General features: G+C 42.1%; 1 protein-coding gene across 8 annotated transcripts in view; it reads right to left on the reverse strand.

Moving 5' to 3' along the window:
- Window positions 1-20,267, reverse strand: part of PHLDB2 (pleckstrin homology like domain family B member 2) — a 112,961-nt gene that overhangs the window by 35,067 nt on the left and 57,627 nt on the right. For all 8 annotated transcript variants that reach the window (XM_052794426.1, XM_052794433.1, XM_052794428.1 and 5 more), the window contains exons 4-6: window positions 12,391-12,774; window positions 9,935-10,078; window positions 8,917-9,054 (exon numbers count right to left, since the gene is read on the reverse strand). In XM_052794426.1, the coding sequence (XP_052650386.1) occupies window positions 8,917-9,054; window positions 9,935-10,078; window positions 12,391-12,774 (666 nt within the window). The remainder of the gene's footprint in view (window positions 1-8,916; window positions 9,055-9,934; window positions 10,079-12,390; window positions 12,775-20,267) is intronic.

Raw genomic sequence — 20,267 nt, forward strand, 5'->3', positions numbered from 1 at the left:
GGGATCAGGGGCTGGGATTTCATTTTCCCAGTATTTAAAAACAACAACAGGAAGCATTCTCATTCAAGCTCAATGTCAACCAAATTCCCAGCTCTGTTATTTTCATTTACACGTGCAGCTTCACGGCTCATACCATCAGCCAAACAAAATGCTGAACACAAAAGCTTATGGTTTTTTTCTAAGCTTGTAAAAGTGAACAACTGAGCCAGCATATTCAACTACCTGGACTTCCTATATCAGCTTCTGCCTTAAAACAATAGCAGAAGAGCTCAGAAATACGGAGGATGTAGCACGTGCGAGCTGCACAATGAGGGAGAAGCATGCAGCTCTTGAGAGGTCACCTCTAGACCTCTGTCCCCAAGGAACCCCATTTGCTGAATCATCCTTACTTTCAACACAGAAAGAAATCTATGAATAAACTGGTAGTTCCCCTCCTCGCAAACCTTGCTGTCCGTTTAACATTCAGCCTATGGTCTGCCACATTGTTTCTCGCTTTCCTTTTCTGCCCGCCCTGCAATCTAGAGCAGCAAGGACTTCTCTGACCTTAGCTGCAGCATCATGCCTCTGAAGCTATTAATAGCTCTCTCAAAGTCTATGCGCTGCCACAAGCACACTCGTTCATCAACGAGCAAGTCAATCCTCAAGTGTGAGGAGACATCATCAGCAAGTATAAAACTCCCTGAGAATCCTGCCAGAGATACTGTTACTTCCCTCAAGAAATTAGAAATGTATTCCTTTGAGATTGAAAGTGATACTCATCTGGTCTATTTATAGCAGAGGAAGTGCTAACATCCCACCAAACTGGCTCCCTGCAAAACGTGTAGTCTTAACAGGAAATACCACTTTCGGCAATGAGAGGCATTATATGCTTTGCAGCTGTGCAGTTAAGTTCACTGACATCTCTGGCTGTGCATTGGTAAAGTTCATTTAATTCACAAAAAGGAATTTGATAAATAAATGAATAATCAGGATTTTTTCGTACAGTCTCTTCTATAAATGGATCAAGGCAAGTTCTTTTAGAAGGGAAAAGATTAATAACTTCGCAAGCTAAGTGCAAGATGCGGACGAGGCGGGCCTGCGGCTGACTCCGCGAGCTGTTTGCTCAAGAGCAGCCAGCAGCAGAGCTGTGAACAGAACCCATGCGCTCCAGCTGCTCATCCTCATTTAACCGCATGAGCTTGTACTTGTTAAACATTTCTCTGCAGACAACTGCTTCCCAGCCCCAATGTTGACTCCGGAGTCGCATTAATTGCAGTCTGGCTGAATTCTTAACATCCTGTTTCCAGAGAAAAGAAGTACAGCTCAGTAAAGCATAACATCTGGTCTTAGCTTACTGCCCAGCTTGCCCCATGGTCTGCCTCTAGATACACGTTAAATGAACTTGGGATCAGCCCGGATACAGAGCAGGACTGTCTTGGTTTTTGATGATGCTGGGGCACAGCTTGGATCAGTTTTGGAAGATATCTGAATATTGTGATGGATAGCAGTAGAAAAAATTGATGTGTGACAGTGTTCCCCAAGAGCACAGACATAGGATGTCAGCAGAGCACCCATGGTATGAACACAGACCAGAAGTGATCAACATGGGTCACAAAAGGAAATCAACCTTTAGATCTGGTAGAATTGATTTTAGGGCAAAGAGAGAGAAAAAAAAGAACACACATCCAACACATCTCATAGATTATGAGGACACAGAGGAGATAAAAGGACAGTATTAAAAACAATCATAGCCCCTAGAAGAACGGGAACAACAGAAAGAGACCAATTGCCTCAGTGCTGTCTCCTGTGGTTAAGGATGCCCTGTGCTTGATCAATACTGCTACTTAAAACCCCGGCAGGTCCCCACACCCCTTCCGCAGAGAAGTCATCCTACTTTTTGATTTGTCATTCATCACATTCTGCTACTGTAGGCAGGCAGGCTAAAACTGTAGAGTGGCATGTGTCTGCATGTGTATGTGCCTTCTGAATCAACCTTCCTGCTTAAACTGGTAGACTCTGCAGAAATGAGTCAGAGTAAATGTGGATGAAACAGAGAAAGCTTCTCAAAAATCCAGATAAAAATTGGAAAAAAACCAAAGTGAGAAACCTATCATTTTTACCAGGTCACTCTGAAATGGATTGTATGGCTAGGTGAATTGGGCTCACTCTACAACTTTCCAACCCCCATTCCCCAAAACACCCCCAACAAAAACCCAACTTATGTGTTATTTTCAGAAAGAGAGAGAAACTGCAAAGAAACCTACAAGCCATAAACGAAGCAAAAAAAAATACTGAATGCCTTCCCATCCAACAGGCTCTTATACTTTAAATGTTCCAGTCTGAAGTACTCCAGGATCTCCCTCAGCCCAACCCACCTGCAACTCATCGTGTTTTAAGGTAGCAACCTCTCATTACCCACCCCAAACTTCAGACATGCATGCCCTGTCTCTCAGTATGCAATCGGCTAGTCTCACAACGCTCACAGGTTTCTGAAAAATAAGGAGAAGCACATGCAGTTCTTTGTTCTGAAAAGCTTATCCATCTCATCTTCAGGCTTTCATCTCTAGCCAAACTTTATTTTACACTCCAGAATAACATCCCTCCCCTTCTTCAAAATAATCTACAGCAAACAGAAGGACTGCAAAAGCCAGAAGTGGAGGAGAAAGAGCAGACTACAGAAATTATTCCTTTCCACTCGGAAGTGGTGTGATGCTACAGAGTTTGTCCATTCAGTAAAACAATTTGGGGAATAAGTGGAAGAGCAAAAAAATTTTACTTTAACAACTCACTGATGAAATTGGCCTAACCCTTGCCATGAATTTGTAAGAAAATAGTCTAGTCCCTAACAGAAAGCAGGCTAGGAAATGTTATCTGCTCCTCAGTGGTTACTTGCTGAAAGGGGCAAATGGTACATCTGGGGAAAGCATTAAATCTGAGGTCTACCAACTCTTCCAGCATTCTTGCAAATTGAAAGCATTTCCAATGCTATGGCTGATACAAATCAGACTGCATACAACTCTGATTAAAAAAATACCGTTGAAATGAAACAGATAGTCCTGTGCACAAACTGTACATGCCCCTTTTCTATATTTTTCAGACTACTCTTTCCCGCATTCCTTGATCTCTTTCAGGAGAGAAGCATAAAACTTATCACGATTTAGTTATTTGTCACTAAATGCCTGTGAGTTTCATGAAAGAAGCCATTAAGAGGAAAACAAAAAAAGTATGCCAGGCATATGAAAAGGAGCATAATATGATAGAAGAAGGTATTTCATAATAGTTCTTTTTACTGTATGAGTGGCAAATAATTTATTATATGCATCATAACAGACTATACAGTGATGGCATCTGTATGAGAGATCTCAATGGTTTTGTTTCACATGCATGTATCAAGCCAATGTTAAAAAGCATTTTAAATCAGAGTAAGCAATCCCTCTGCTGTAAGTAAAAAAAATCACAATAGTTGGACACATTAACTTGCTCCTAAGACAACTCAAGTTTTTTGGAATTTCTAAGCTCATTCTCCAACCATTGCAATTTGTTGTTCTAGTGAACAGATGGGGAGGCAAAAGAAAACCCCTGATTCTAGAGCACTGTTCTTTCATGAATGTAGAAGTAATCATTCAAAGCAGAAGAAAAAAGTGAGAAAATTAAAATTCTGTATAGTCTTCAACATCTAGACAACAATAAGAGGATTTCCCTTAGTGGTACAATCCATTCTGCTATTTCCCTTGTGACTGTTCTAAAAGAAGGCTTGTGAATACAGATTTTTCTCCTTGAGTCTTCATAATCATCTTTTTCCTCACTAGTGTTCTCTCTACAGGATATCCTTATGTGGATATATCTAGTGGATGCAAGTATTCCGCAGAATACTTAATGTTGGGTATCTTAAAGAGGTTAATAATGTTATAGACACGATAACTCATCCATTTAAATCACTTGCTTACATCTTGCTGAACTGGAATCTTACCAGGAAAGATCTAAAAGGCTATGCTATGAGGCATAAATTTGTCAGATTCATCAGGACAAAAAACAGCAGCAGGAATTTTGAATCCAGAAGAGAAAGGACTGAGTAGAGACCACCAGTATATTTAACTTTGATTGCTGGTGTCCCCCTTCATATGGCTCATCAGGCAGCTGCTCTTTCCTTGGCTCAATTCTTGCAAGTCTTTGCAGTACTAATTCAGCAAAGAGGCCGAGCTTCAAACGTTTTGGCATGTCTGGGATATTCTGTTAATGACTGAAAAATATTTCCGCAAAAGCATGCGGACAAAATTAAATGTATTCCAAAAAAAGATGAGTTATCTGCTACCAGCTGCTCCTGATTTCTGCTCTCGAAAAGGGACAGGAAACCCAGCCTGATAAAAGAGTCCCAGAGTATGTATTTCCACCATGCATAAGGCAAAGGCCCTCCAGAAGAAAATGAATAACCTCCCCCTCTTAAAACGCAGTCTAAACTTTTGCATAAATAATTGTTTTGAAACTCTCTGCCAAAACTCCCATTTAGCTATGATTACCTCCTACAGCGCTTCTGCTGAATTCATTACTCATTTTCAGTTATTCCTGTTTATTCACGCCTGCTGATCCATTTTTTCTTTCCCCAGCTATGTTGTTACTTTCAACTCACGCTTTAACTTGGAGACATCAGGCATGGCTAATTACTAAGCATCTTTCTGCACATATGCTGGACTGCATGTTTTAAAACTATACAGACTAAGGAAGCACTGTATGAAAAGAAAGTACTTTGCAAATCTGGATTGCATCTGATTGGGCAAATACAATTTTCTCCAGCTTCCTTATAGACATGCGTCAATCCTGAACTAAGTCTCATGAGCAAAGGGTCATCGGGAGGAAGTCATAATTGTAAATAGCACCAGGGACCTGAGGTGCTATTCTACTTGAAACAATAGCATCATTATTGTACACCTACAGTACAGTAACATGAATAAGTGCCGCAGTAATTACAGGGAGCCGGGCCCGGGTGGCAGGGAAAAGGGAGATTGGCTCACCTGCTTGCTTGTTTCTGGGCACTGCCCAGCGCAGCTCTCTCCAGAGCAGGCTGCACTCAAAGTAATTTTGTCGATACCTGTAGCAAAGCTCTTTCCTGGAAAGCTTCAAGCTACATCTGTCAAACCGTGTTACTAGCGACTTATCAGGGCTGTCCCTGCGTAACTGGAACTTGCAATTAATAGCTTAAATGCTGCTGTTCAAATATGCAGTTGGTCACCTTTTTCTGTGGATAAAACCAAATATGTAGCGCATGGTAGTTAAAAAAAAAAAGAAAGAAAGAATGAGACAGTTGTAGGCTGTGCTCAAGAAGCACGGTCATGGAGGCAAAGCCGGACCTTCCTCCATACACTAGCACAATTTCCAGCACAGCTGAAAGCACAGGCCATGCCAAACAGCTCTGGAAGTAGCTACCCCAGCCAGGACGACTGAGTCCTGTCAGCACTTGTACCTGGCAGAGATGCACCACAGCCAGAACTATGCCGAGTCCTGCAACGACACTGAAAGGCTCTGTCATCTCCCTTTCAAAATGGCAACCACTCGTAGCTCTTATTTCCAAAACTTAAGTAAATGAACCCTAATTGCTTCGTTCCTTACAACGTGTGTGCTGGCATACTCACAAAAGCAAGGGAAGCACTTTGAACTCACCACAGGGTGTGCGCTACATTATCTTCCCCACCGATTCACTTGTTCTTCCTCACCGTTAGTTCTGCCTGACACATGTTCAGGTAGGGCTGAGCACAGGACTCGAACGAGATCAGAATGCAGCCTACCATATAATGTACAAACCCGCCTGCAAAATTCATTCCTGATTTACAAGCAAGGTGCTGGGACACAGAGACATTGTACCACAGCAAAGAGCTCACTGGCACAGCCCAAAACCGAACTCACAACTGTCCTGCCATCTGCCTTCAAGTATGATTTCCAGTTGATTCTCCTGCCTCGCAAGTGCTAGAAACTGTGGCTTTAAAACTGTGGCTTTAAAATCATGCAAAAGTTGGCAAAACTTTGTGTCCTCATCCAAACAAATTGTGCACAGGGCATTAAAAACAAATTAAAAAAAAAAAATCAAAGAATCGGGTAGAAAGTAGTACAAGAGCTTCTACCTACAGTCTATTTCAAGCACATAACATGGCCCAATAATTAGATTGTAGTTTATGATCTCTCTTTTTAAGAATTTCACAAGTTTTTCAAACAGGTGCATGGGTAAGGATGAAACACAACCGGGCAGGGGTTTCCTGTCAAACAGGTGCTGAGATCAGTGGCAAATTCCAGGAGACACTCAAGTCGCTCCAGAGACAAGTGCCATCATGTACAGCACTAACGCCCCACCATCGTTTCGTGAGTGAAATTAACTCTTCTTCTCATTTCAAGACGACACCATGCGGTGTATTCAGATATCACTCCCTTACCCTGACAGAAACGTAACCACTGTCCGAGCAATGGGACCCGACAGCTTCTTGCCAGGAAGCCCCACCAAAACCAAGACCACCAGTATGATTCGGGGTGAAATATTCAGGCAACTAGAAGAAACCATTACCATTGTACAGACACTGGGACACTTTTTCTTGCAAGAAACAACACAAAAAGTACCATCAGCAGGATGGCAATCGCTAGCCAAAACCTGAGCCTTAACTCTGTCGAGGAGGTCGTAAGTTTCAAATTATTTCAGCAAAAAGGACCACCTACAACCTCCGCCCAAGCACCCCTTTTCTGGGGGGTTGACCCTGTACTACTACAGAGCCAAGATGTTGCCTATCTTGCATCAGATCTGCAGGGCTGCAACCTTAAATGTACAGACACACAAATCAAGCTTTAAAAAAATGCTTGTTCTTTCAAGTCAGCCAGAACTTTTATTTGTTGACATGATGTGTGCCATCTGTTTTGCTGGCTGACACTACTTTCTCCAGAACACTTCAGCTGTCGCTTTATATTTTGCCCATTTGCAGAAGCTTGTCTCCCACTTCTTTTTTAAACTTTCACTTCTGTGCAATGCTGTCAGACATTTTTCAGAACAAAACCTGTGGGCTCTTTTAAGAGTTTATTTCTACAAAGATAATTTCAGTATTAACTGAGCCATGGCTTTAAGTCTAGAGCATGCACTCACAGCTGAGTTGTTTGTTTGTTTGTTTAAAAAAAAAAAGGAACACAAAAGAAAAGACAACTAAAAAATCATAACTGATCTGACTAGTGACATGCTTCATACTGAAAAAAATGTTTTGCGTGAACTTGCCTTTTAAATTACGAAAGTGCTTTTTCTAGGCTGCTTTCCATGTTTCAGTTCAACTGAAAATTTAAACTAGACCTGGCATTTTAATTTTCTGACTGCTACACACTAATGTTCCATCATATGATTGCAAGGAAATTTAAACAACCTACAGGTTTTAGAACAATTTCCATTAGTTTTATTGAACTTTGAGGCAACTAGAGAACAAATACAAAAGGCAAAAGATCTCTTGAATTTCTGGATGTGTTATTTGTTACCACCTACCACCCAAAACTTCTAACAGCATCCTTTTGGAGGGTATCTGCTTGCACCACCCTATCTGCTGTTACCAACTTCAAACTCATCTTTATACCAAAAAGCAAGTATGAAACACGTTCCATGGACAACTTAAAACGTGACCACAGGCAACACTGAAAGCTGAAGGATTGCTGAGGGGTACACAAGAACAAGGAAAAGTGCAGGCAGGAAAGTCCACAGAAGTTCAAGCTTAAACTGGATGTGCGCAGTCACTCCGCAGGGCAGAGGTGGGAGCACCATTCTCCTTCTCAGACACAGGCTTGATGAGTACAGCCACAAACCAGCATTCAGGCTCATGACAGGGTAGGCAGAAACTGAAGACAAAAAGCTCAGAATAAAACAATGCAAGCTGCAAGGCGTGAATTAAACGGGAACTGTGAAAGAGCTAAAAATGTGCAGCTTGTCTAAGCAAAAGCAAATAATGCAGAAGACGTCCAGATATTTCTGGAAAGCTTAAAAAAAGAGGGGGAGAGACTAGCTAGAGTATTTCCACAAGTGACAGGTTTAAATTATGAGGTAGAGGATGAAATTTAAAAAGGAAACATTACTGGCTGAAAGCCCTGGAAAAACTTCCTGACCTTGAGATATTATTGGCTGTGGCACATCCCCCGTGGAGAAGGGAACTGCCCCCGTGGAGAGGCCAGCAGAGCCTGCTGCAGGGAACCAGCACTCCCTGGTTTGAGGGGGACAGCTTCATCTTGCAGGCCCTTTCCATTTCTGTACTGAAAATCTTATTACAGTGCTATCCAATTTTGCAAATATATGCATATATACATTTGCTGTGTATTTGAGAGCAATTAAGTCTCTGACTGTATAGGAGTACTAACTAATTCCTCGGACTTAATCACAGAGAGAATGTTCCACAGTACTAAAACTGTCAGTCAGTCAGCAAACAAAATAAACCAAAATAATTGCTTTAAAATTATGTACTTGACAGATGTCTTATGTATACCATTCTGTATAATAATAGATAGAGCCATCTTCTGAAACCACAGCCTTCTTTCATTCTGTTCCTTTGCTGAGAAAGGATTTTTTTTTTTTAATTCAAAATATATAACCTACAATGGAAGGTAGTGGAACAGTTCAATTAATACTGTTCTTTTAAACAACAGATAACTCAAGTCCAAGCCCTATATGGATTTTTTATTAATCAAAAATATCTTCACAGTAGGTCAGGTCTTTTTACTTAAGTGTACTATATTTTGCTTGTCAAGTATACCTTGGGAAACAAGATTGTTACAGGGAGATGATGGTGACACAACTATTTTTTTCTTCCATATTTATCAAGTAAATTTACTGCTAGACAGTACTTCATAAAAAACTCTGCATCAATATGTTAATCATATAAATGTAATTTGAAGATCAAGGGGAACAGAGCATACAGCTAGCTAAGTTAACTCAATTACCTTTGTCTTTTCACCAATAACATTTCTCTCCAGCTCAGCTATTTTTCTGTTCAGATGATCCAATATTTCCTTCTCTTTCAGCAGCTCTGTTGTTTCAGATTTCTGTTCCCCATCCAAAAGGGCACATTCCATATCCAACTAGGAACACAAAACATTTTTCAGAAGCAGTCCAGATTAAGAAGAAATCTTGATACACATTATTTTCTGGGGGAAAGGGAGTGGGTTGGTGATTATTCACAAGAAAGAAACGTTTTAAAAATAGGAAGAAGAAAAAAAAAAGTAAGTTTTACTGCCACAAAAGTAAGTTAAAAAGAGATCAGAAATCTGAGAAAAAGTAAAACTGCACATAAAATACTGCAAAATAAAGTCCAAACCAACTTTAGTTTGAAGATTCTTTTTTTCCAAAACTTTTTCTTATCTATCTCTTCTCTGTGCTTCCTCCTGTTATGATAACTGTACCGACTCGCTGTGCCCAGGCTCCGTAGGAAACCCTCCTGGAACAGCTGTTTCTTTCCTGTCACTGATAATTGGAGCAAGCACAACCCAAATGCCTGGCCAGCTTAGTCTGCAACTGTGAGATTCCAGAAGGCAAGAGGGTGCCAACATACCCTTGCCACCGTAAAGCCAAGCAGGTTTGAAAGGAAGTTGTCTCACTTCCTTTCTCTTTAAACGGTCACAGGAGATACCACCATAAAACTCCAAAGTTACACAAGGTATTTAGACCAATTGAGTGACCATTAAACAAGCAAGATTGTTCTAATTCCACTGAGGAGTATAATGGTTACAGCTGGGAAAGGCTAATCCGAGCATCACATCCATCTCCCAGCTGGGGAAAAATAACCTTCATAGTAGGACACTGCCAGGTCCGTGATTCTGTGCCTAATGCTGGTGAAAAAGCACAGACTATGGAGGCTACATACATCCATGAGTTGCCTATGTACTTGCTGAACCCATCAGACTTATGCTATGTAGACATACCTAACAAGCAAGACATTTAAAACCAAAACATACTTCATACCTCTCTCGAGGATTCATCCATCTGGTCATTTAAATCTTTGATCTTCTGCTCAAGTTCTTCCAAGTTATTCAGTATTACTATGCGCTCCTCCTCCAGTCGACCAAGCTCCTGCCCTCTTTGCTCATCACTTGTGCATTCTGGTATCTGCAGTTGCACGTTACAAGAGGTTCATTAGAAAAAGAGTTAAACACTGTCTTTCCTTCCCCTTTCATATTGTGTTCGTTTTAGACAAGTATGGTACTGCTTGTTCTGAATCCATTACCTATTTCATATCTACTATATTGCTATTTCTATATTTAGAAGGCGCACAAGAGAAACAAACATGATACTTTACTTCCAGGCATTGGAAGTAAATACTATACTTAACAGTAAATACTATTCATTCTACAGGAATTATTAAAACCTAACTTTTGAGAATACTTTACATGCTGGGCTATTTAGGTTGTAAAAATCCAATTTTTCCCTTATAAAAATAACACAGATAGATGAAGATGCTTTTTATGTAAATTTCAGCTGTTCATATAATAAAAGCCAGGAGGTAGGATAGGACATTTTCGTAACTAGCCATGAAGATGGGCAGCTTCTGTAAAATAAGGACAAAAGTTGGTTCTGTCTCCCCAGTTAGCACTGAGGAAGTAGTACCCCTAACGTTGCTCTTTTCATTGCCATTTACTTACTAGGTAACTGTGCCAAGAAGTAAACAACATTATTAAGAAAATACCTGTGATCATATACCAGCAAAGGCTAGATCAAAGAGTATTGAGTTTCAAATGTGTTCTTCATGTTCATCTGACCCCAGGGGCTTGCGATCCAATTACTCTGGTAAGGCTGCTCGCTCATTGTCCCCAATCAGAATTAGAAGCGGGCTGTGTGCAGGGCTTCGTGTTAACCGCTGGACCACACAGCCTTGCTCTAAAGAGGCTCAGCTCAGCTACTGAATGGCTATTCTGAGAGCTGGCATTTTATCCTGAACAAATCTGATCTCAATATTTTAAAACAATGAGCTATGTTTCATTAACACAGTTACTTGTTATTGCTTTTCTCAGGGCTTAGCAGAACACCCTTTACAATGAATGAATGAATGGTATTCCTTGATTAGCATTAGTAATCCTAGCAGGAAAGCCTCTTTTTGTCCGGTATCCTGCTCGGATAATGCTGACATAACATCTTTGATTTCAACTTCCTAATAAGGATTTAAAATAGCATCGCTGACTTGCACGAAGAAAGCTACAAATGGGAAAGAAATGCAAGACCACAGTAACTTGTAAGCGAAACGTCTTACTACCTTTTCAACATGGAAAGACCAAGTAAAGCCATAATAGCACGTTTCTGTTCAGCATAATTTCACACCAAAAGACTCAGCGGACGGACTTCCAGAGAGATCCCCTTTATAAGATAAAATGTTTTTCTATCACACCTCTCTCTTCTTCTACACATACACACTTCTGTTGACTACAAATACGTAAGAAAGTTAAGCAGAGGTTAAATACAATTCATGTTAGGCACACAATCATGCTGAAGCTCATACAATGTGTAAATAACAGTAAAAAGGAGGGACACAAAGTATTTCGAAGGTGTGAGTTTGTTAAACGGAAACCTGCTTTTGTGGCTTTGTTTGGTCTTATTATGCTCCTGATTCTAACTCTTGAATATAGTTATTTAACACACTGCCTGTCACCAGGATTTGCTGCACTGCTGGTCTGGCACACCAGAGCCCAGGCACTGACCCAAGACGATGAAAGGTCCCTGCCCCAGCCCAAAGGAGGCTGCTGCTGCCCTAGCTGAAGGAAATTGTTACTCGAAGCTCATTTTTTAAAGGACAATTTCCCTTCAGTAACAAAACAGCAGCGTGAGGTACGCAGGAAAGGAGCTGCAGCTTATTAAACAGAGGAGCTGGGTGAGAGAGGCGGGATGCTGGCTGCCGCCGCGTGCCCCATGAGAGGCAGCAGCTGATTTGACAAGTGGCTCAGGTCCAACCCCGGGAAAGGAGACAGGACAGTAAATTCGGCTCAGGCAACTCCTCTTCACCTCCCATGCGACTGTTCTCGTTTGCCCATGAGAAAACATCCTCCTCTTACAGAAGACGGGAGCCTCAGGCTGGGAGAAGATGGCAGAGCTTCCCTTCCCTCCTACACCCCAGCACCGTGCTAAGCAGGGTTCCTGAAACCTTCCTTATTTGAGTAGCTATAATTGTTCAAGCAAATCCTTCTCCCTCGGAAAAATCTTAAAACGCTTCCCGAACTGTACCTACCTCTGAAAAAAAAAACCTTCCAGTGCCAATAGCTTCCACAGAAAATGAAATAATCATTTGCTGGCTGCTAAGTGGTATGAGCTCTGAGATCAATTCTCACACCTAAGCCATCCTAACTGTGGCCCCTGCCAGGACAGCTGACTCCTAGAGGAGGATTTTGGGCAGTCGAACCTGGATGGTACTCTTTCCTCTTACAGAGCATTACCTTTGGTGTGATGCTTAGGTAGGATGATTCGGTGGCATCCTTCAGGAAGGTGGGAGCAGCGAAATGCGGAGGCTTTGCGCTTTCGTTGAAGTGTTCGTCGGCTCTCAACCCTCTAGAGGAGAGGAAAGCAGCAGTACTGCGACTGTGGCTGCTCACCTCCGAGAAATCCGAATCACTTGCAGATGATCTCAAGTGGCCTCTGAACCTCGTTTCCAGATTCATCTGGGAGTCTTCGAACACCGAATCCTCATCGGAGAGCTGAAGTTTTTCGAGTTCTTTGTTAATTTTTTGAACATCAGCAACTGTTGTAGCTGCAGCGGGGTCGCTGTCAGATTTGGAGTATTCTGCACATAGATTGAGGATTGTCTCCAGCCGCTGTCGTTCCTAGTTTTAAAAAAGATAATAGCACTAAGCGTCACGTGTGAACTAAAGTAAAGATGAAGTTAAAAAGTTTGCTGGGTTTTTGAGGGGTTTTTGGTTTGGGTTTTTTTAGAGTGAAGGATTAAAGTCCTCCAGTTCCATGTATGTCTCTAGCACTTCGAGATAATAAACAGATACACGTAAATAAATTACAGCGCAAGATGAAGAATCAAAGTTAACATGGAAGAAGAACTTAAAAAATTAAAAGTACATTTCACAGAAATGAATACCTACTTAAATAAGATGTCCTGTTTATCTTTCCAATGTAGAAAATGCTCATATTAATATTGTTTATTCAGGTTGTTGTAACCATACCCCATTTGTATGTACACACGTCCAGTGAGCTCACTGTATAAATCACCAGTTGTTCCACTTTACACTTACACTATACTCCTACCAAGCTGCAAAACATTGCACAGATTTTCCATGAACTCACTCATTACTGACTTTTTTGGATTTTCTGTTTTGTTAACTTTTATTCCCTTTTTTGGGAGAGAATTAGTCCACATTTTGAAACAAACAGTTTTAGGAGCATTAACAGAAAAATGAGGCATCACATCTAAAATACAACAGATGTTAAATGTCCAGAAGTGAGGGATATCTTTATTTACCAGTTAACGCAAATTTCCTATGGATTCATACTAATATTTCAAACTCAAGAATCTGAAAAACTGTGCCAGTTTGACCTGATGTGCTTCAAGTTGCTATAAACATTTAATTCCCGAAGGATTTCTAGATCTTTATGATACTTTATAAAAAGTATCAGAAAGCTACATTTGTTTTATTTTACTGTATGCATAGCTTCCTGTAACTTCCATTTCAGATGACATTTTTTTCACCTCTTCATTTTTAAGAGGTAATGCTTTTATGTAAGTTTGTGTTTCTTTTGCTAAAGAAGAAAAATAATGTAAATAAAAAATTGCTTACCATAAGGCTATTGAAAATTCTGCTGGAAAAAAAAGACCACTGTGAGAGTTCCATGCTTGGCATTAATACCTGCACTAATGATCTCATTTCTGATTTCTAGGAAATCCTTCTTATTTTTAATAGTATTTAAAAAGAAAGCCAAGAAACCAAAATCCTCAGCCTCCTTCCCCAGGAACCACTCCAGACATATTTGCTTTCCAAGCTCTATCTGGCATTACATTTGCAAAGCAGCTATTTCTGACAGTCCTAACACTCCCTATGCCCAACAGCAAGTGATAACAAGGATCAGGCAAAGCAGTTCAGGCAATGCATTGCCTGCCCTTTCCCTGCAGCAAGCCATTGGAGTTTCATGAAAATTTAACACTGGTTTACAAGCACACAGCTCTTTATGCAGCTACCAGGAGATTACCCGGTTGTACGCACTACACGTTTACATCACCCCACATCACCCGCAGTTAAGAGCTGCATTTCTGAGCTGGAGAACCCATCTGAACCCATCCGTTTCCAAGCACTACCCAACCGAGAGCGCGCCACAAGACAGAAATTTTGCCTTCAGATAGCTTATTCCCAGGTTCGCACTGCAGCTTTCCTCTGAAGCCTCCTGTAACAGCACTGGCAGAGACGAGCCGTTGAAATAACGAAGCCTGGGGCAGCTGCGGGGCAGCAACTGAAAGCTTCTATTTTCCACGAAATGGGTCCAGCAGATTGTGCAGACATCCTTCAACCCCAAATGATCGACATAATTATAACTCCCCAAAGCCTCGTTCCCTCCAGGCAACCACTGCCAGACCCTAAGCCTCTTCCCTTACCCCTCCAATGCCGCTATCCTCCCTCTTACTAAGTCTTTTGGCCACGCAACCCAATTCCTAAAGCACTGTGCAAGTGCTGGCTGGGATTGCCGGTAATTATGCAGCTCTCCCCGTTGTGACGGCACGGGGCCTGGCCTTTTCATACAGTCATCGTAATGGTTATAGATGGGAAACACGACATCAGGACACGAAGTCCCATCTTTCCCTGCAACAACAGCGTATATTGGGTTACCCCGTGCCAAGCCTCCATCCCTTCAATAATAATAGGAAATGGCAAATTTCAAAGTGCAGCTGCTGTTCATCCTAGCCTAAGCGCTCAGGGAAGGGGCTCTCACTGCAAACCTGCCCTTTGCTGAGCAGTCAGGAAAAAAAAGGATTCTTTTGTCCCCCCAAGTCTCAGATGCTCAGGAAAGCTTAAAAATTGCAGGAAAACCTCTGCCAGTCTTCAAAAAATTCCTGATGAACTTTCAGACACATTACAGAAATACCGATACCTCTCACTTCTATTTTGACATGTGCTGAGAGGCTTATGGACAGGAAGCTCTGTGGTTATTTTATACACTCTATTCTCATCATTTCATCTTGGCCAACTCATTCCAGCTCCAGCACACCTGCATTTAACTGTTTCCAGCATAAATTTCTGAGTCAAGCAGCGAGCTAGGAAAGCACCCCTGCGATAAAAAGTGCAAAAGCAGTAGCACATGGAAAATCCAGTCAATAATTTTGCAAGAAATACCACACAAGTTATTTGTGACACTGAACACAGCAGAGGAAAAAAAAGGTATGCCAAAAGAAGGAAATTGGTTTAAAATTGGCTCTGGCGGAAGGGAGGGGTGTTGAATCAAGCCTTGTAAGCCTTTCAGTGTATTTCCCCATAAAATGTCCTTTTTAACAGACTAAAACATCTCCATGTATTTTTTGTGGATCTCTTACCTGCTATGAGAAGGGGTACACAGGTCTTGTGCACTTTCTGCCTGAGCAGTTTCACCACTCCTGGCTTTGAAAAAGCTGCACGTCACCTATGGATGGCTGCAAATTTAGGTGCTGAAGGAGAAGGGTGGAAAAACGGGAGAACCACCCTCCTCTGTTATTGATTAACAATGACATTAAGAGGCAGGCCTGGCACACTGTAAACAAAAATATTCCAAAATAGCAGAGATAAATACCTCCCACTTTTTTAACAGCAGCCATGTCAGTGATTCCTGGATTTGTTCATCTGCTGCTTGTCACGTATATGAATTTTACAAATGCGTAGAGGTGATGCTATATCTAGATATCAAGGCAAGACTTGGTTAATCAGCTGTTGCAAGCAGGAAGCTTTTTAGATAAGTGCCATTAGCAACTGGATAACCCCAGATTTCATTAAAAATACATATGCAGTCTATCCTTTGTGACCAACGCTAATGAGAATTATGGCTAGTCCGTGCAGCCAGGGCTCCCTTTGCCTGAAGAAGAGGCTGTTGCTCTTTTCAGCTACCAAAGAACAGCACTTTTCCACTGTTGCTTTTTAAAACCTCACAGGCAGGCAAACAACCACCTTCGCAGCAAAAGCTTGGAGCAGCAGCTAGTCGAAAAGGATGGGGGGTAAAAAGGCAGACATACCAGGCAAGAGAGCAGCAGAAACTCCCCAAACTTTCTTTCTTACAAATACATTCAGTACCCCACGGACAAGAGGCAGGAGAAAGGCTTCTCCTTCCTCTGCATTTCTAAGGAGGTGGTGATTTCACATCTGTCAGATACCGAGAAACTTATTTCAAAGTTAGACTTTAACTGGGTCTGAGAACAGCTCGCCAACTGTTCTTCCCCTTCCCTCCACTTTGCACCAGTTTCTCACTCCAGCCTCATTTATTTCCTCACTTTCAGTCCTTGTTTTGCTATAGTTTAATCTTCTGGCTCTGAGGCTACCACTAACAGCACAGAATTCAGAAAAAGTGCCCATATTTCATGTCTGTCTCTTGCAGGCAGCCTTCCACAGCAGAGGCACCTGCACGGAGAAGTGCTGCAGAGGCCAGCTCAGCTCAGAGCAGAGGGCCGGCTGCGGGGACCAGGCTGGCACGCCTCGTCCTTACCTTCCCAGTACAGGCACAGAAGAACCAGACTGGTAAAAGCAGAAGAGATCAGTGGCATGGAGTAGAGCCAGCCTCCAGAGAGGAACTGAGCAGACGACTTTCTGCAGAATTAGCTCCTCTATCTGCAGGCACGTATTCGGCTCCTGAGGAAATGCCATCAGCTTCCAAAATAACAGCGTTGTTCAGACCGGTGCCCTTTTGCCCCTACAGTACCTATGCAGAGGCCCCTTTCCAAATCATGCCGAGGGCAGGAGCCTGAAGACTAGAGCTCCAGTGCAGTACTTAAGTTCTGTAAATGAGAATAGTTCTCCTGAAATTGATTTCTTCCTGGCACATAATGTTCATTTGCATAAAACATATAGCTGCAAAAATTAAGTATATGTAATCCACCCTTTGGATTATTAAAGATCTCACAGAAATGTTTTGAAACACAATTAAAACTGAACGTTCCTGAAAATTTACTGAGTTGTCAGTATTAGTTATATTCGGGGGGGGGGGGGGGGGTATCCTATTATAGGGCACTTGTTCCTTTACCAAACTAAACTGATGTTAAGTAGCTATTCTATAACACTATAGAGCCTGTCAAATACTAGTGGTGGGAAAAATTACCTTGATCTAGCCTTTGTCTACTTGGCTGGGGTTTCTGTAAGAGGTAAGTCACACTTTTACATGCAGCTTGGGTACTTCATGTTTAAAGGGTCTATAAAAAGACAGAGTGCCAATATAAATTTATAAAACACGCATATGAAGTTTTTCCAAGTTGTATGGGAGATTTACATAAGCTCTATTAACCATAGTTTTAAAGCAGTATCACCTTGAATATTCCAAAATATTTTCATTTCATTTTCCTCTCGCATGAACACATCTTACTAAATTGTAATGCATCAGTGCAAACCAGGCACAGAGATATTCTGTATTATTTCCTACCTGCTGAATAAACTTAATGAAACTCAATACTTCTCTGACTGTGAAAAAGTGGACTATGGAATAAGCTCCTTGAAATTTATTATTGATCGTTCAGGCATCGGCCATATAAGCTGAAATCTCTCCCAGAACAATTCCTGCATCTAGTAAAACTTCATTAACAAGCATCGTACAACATCCATACAGACAGCTGGACTATGCAAGGTACCACGCAGATACTGCACATGTAATTTTTAAGTACCTACCACCATCTAGAGGAAATACATTGTACTGCCTAAAATCCAGCAGTAGAAAAATCAAGTTCAGTGCTATTCAAATGAGCAGGTATCAAGAAGGGGCAGGCAACTCAGGAGGACTACAAGGATGTTGTAAGGTTATGCAAGAAGAAAATTAGAAGGGCCAAAGCTCAACTAGAACTTAATCTGGCTACTGCCGTAAAAGACAATAAAAAATGTTTCTATAAATACATTAGCAACAAAAGGAAGGCTAAGGAGAATCTCCATCCTTTATTGGATGGAGGAGGAAACACAGTGACAAAGGATGAGGAAAAAGCTGAGGTACTGAATGCCTTCTTTGCCTCAGTCTTTAATAGTAAGACCAGTTGTTCTCATGGTACCCAGCCCCCTGAGCTGGAAGACAGAGACAGGGAGCAGAATGAAGCCCCCACAATCCAAGAGGAAATGATTAGTGACCTGCTACACCACTTAGACACACAAGTCTATGGGGACACCAAGTTGGGCAGGAGTGTGGATCTGCTCGAAGGTAGGAAGGCTCTACAGAGGGATCTGGACAGGCTGGATCGATGGGCTGAGGCCAATCGTATGAAATTCAACAAGGCCAAGTGCCGGGTCCTGCACTTGGGTCACAGCAACCCCATGCAGCGCTACAGGCTTGGAGAAGAGTGGCTGGAAAGCTGCCCAGCAGAGAAAGACCTGGGGGTGCTGTTTGACAGCCGGCTGAATATGAGCCATCAGTGTGCCCAGGTGGGCAAGAAGGCCAACGGCATCCTGGCCTGTATCAGAAATCGTGTGGCCAGCAGGAGCAGGGAGGTGGTTGTTCCCCTGTACTTGGCACTGGTGAGGCCGCACCTCGAGTGCTGTGTTCGGTTTTGGGCCCCTCACTCCAGGAAAGACATTGAGGTGCTGGAGCGTGTCCAGAGAAGGGCAACCAAGCTGGTGAGGGGCCTGGAGCACAAGTCTTATGAGGAGAAGCCGAGGGAATTGGAGCTGTTTAGTCAGGAGAAAAGGAGGCTGAGGGGAGACCTTATCGCTCTCTACAACTACCTGAAAGGAGGTTGTAGTGAGGTGGGTGTTGGTCTCTTCTGTCAGGTGGCTGGAGATAGCACAAGAAGAAGTGACCTCAAGTTGCAGCAGGGGAGGTTTAGATTGGATATTAGGAAAAATTTCTTCACCAAAAGGGTTGTCAGGCACTGGAACAGGCTGCCCAGGGAAGTGGTGGAGTCACCATCCCTGGAGATCTTTAAAAGACGTGTAGATGTAGTGCTCAGTGACATGGTTTAGTGGTGGACTTGGCAGTGCTAGGTTAACAGTTGGACTTGATGTTCTTAAAGTTCTTTTCCAGCCTAAACGATTCTATGATCTAGAAAAACAGATGGCCTTAATATCTATCCGACTATGTCGTCTGTGCTGTTCCACCCCCGACCTCCCCCTGCACCGAAGAGAAAGATTGCCTTTCAGTTCCAGCAACTACCAAAGTTGGGCTTTTATCTCAGAGTGAGATTTCCTCTTTAAAAAAAAGAAATAAAATTCAATAGCCAACTGAATCTCATTGAATATCCTTGGCTCACAGTGATAAATTTTTTCCTTGTTTATAAGGCTCCTGGGCTAGCTTCAGCAATAGCTAACCCTGACTTCTACTTGTGTAAAGCTTGTATAAACATCCCTATGCCAAGATGCAGTGTCTGGTCAGCTGGGCTGGAGAGGAAGCAGAAGCAGATTGTGACCCACCAGCCTGCTGCCTGTGCAAGCTCCAGGAGCAACCTCGTGCCGTCCCACCTGCTCCCAGAGCCCACCAGTCCCCAGTGCCAGCAACGGGAACTCCGGTTCCTCCCGCTCCTCAAGTCACAGAGGAACAGGCTGGCAAAACAGAAGCGGCACCAGTCTTCAGCTAGTTTGGGTGAATCCAGCCGTGAAAGGCAAATCAAAAGAGAGAGGGAGAAACACCAAATCCTACACAAGTACATACATGTCTTTTCTGTTTGGTGCATGGGAACAAATTAAAACTCAGACATATAAATCATTCAAAAAAAAAAAAACCAAAACCTGCAATGCTTATTTTCACTATTTGTACCATTTTTTTTAATTGTCTGTTTATTTCTTTGGGCAATGACAGCAGATCATTTTGTTTCATACACAGGCCGTAGCAGCGGCTCAAAATGCAAACTTCCAGAGGAGCCTCTGTCATTTAAAAAGCAAACTAAGCACAAGTAAAACTCATAGAATAATTTATATGGAAAAGAAAAGGAAAAAAAGTGAAAGTAAATACTAGAGACCAAGGACAGATACTAAGTCAGATTACAATGTCTGCATAGATTTTACTAAAAAGAAGTCCAGAAGTTAATAGCAGCTATCAAATGCAATACCCCAAAACTGCTCTGTGCCACCAGGATAGATACAGGGGCAGTGCTGGTGCAAAGATGCTCTCCACTTCGTATCTGGGCCATAGAGCAGTCTAATCCTCTAAAAAGGAGGCTTATGTTTCTGATGAA

This window comes from Harpia harpyja, chromosome 8 (genome assembly GCF_026419915.1).
Source record: "Harpia harpyja isolate bHarHar1 chromosome 8, bHarHar1 primary haplotype, whole genome shotgun sequence".
Taxonomy (NCBI): domain Eukaryota; kingdom Metazoa; phylum Chordata; class Aves; order Accipitriformes; family Accipitridae; genus Harpia; species Harpia harpyja.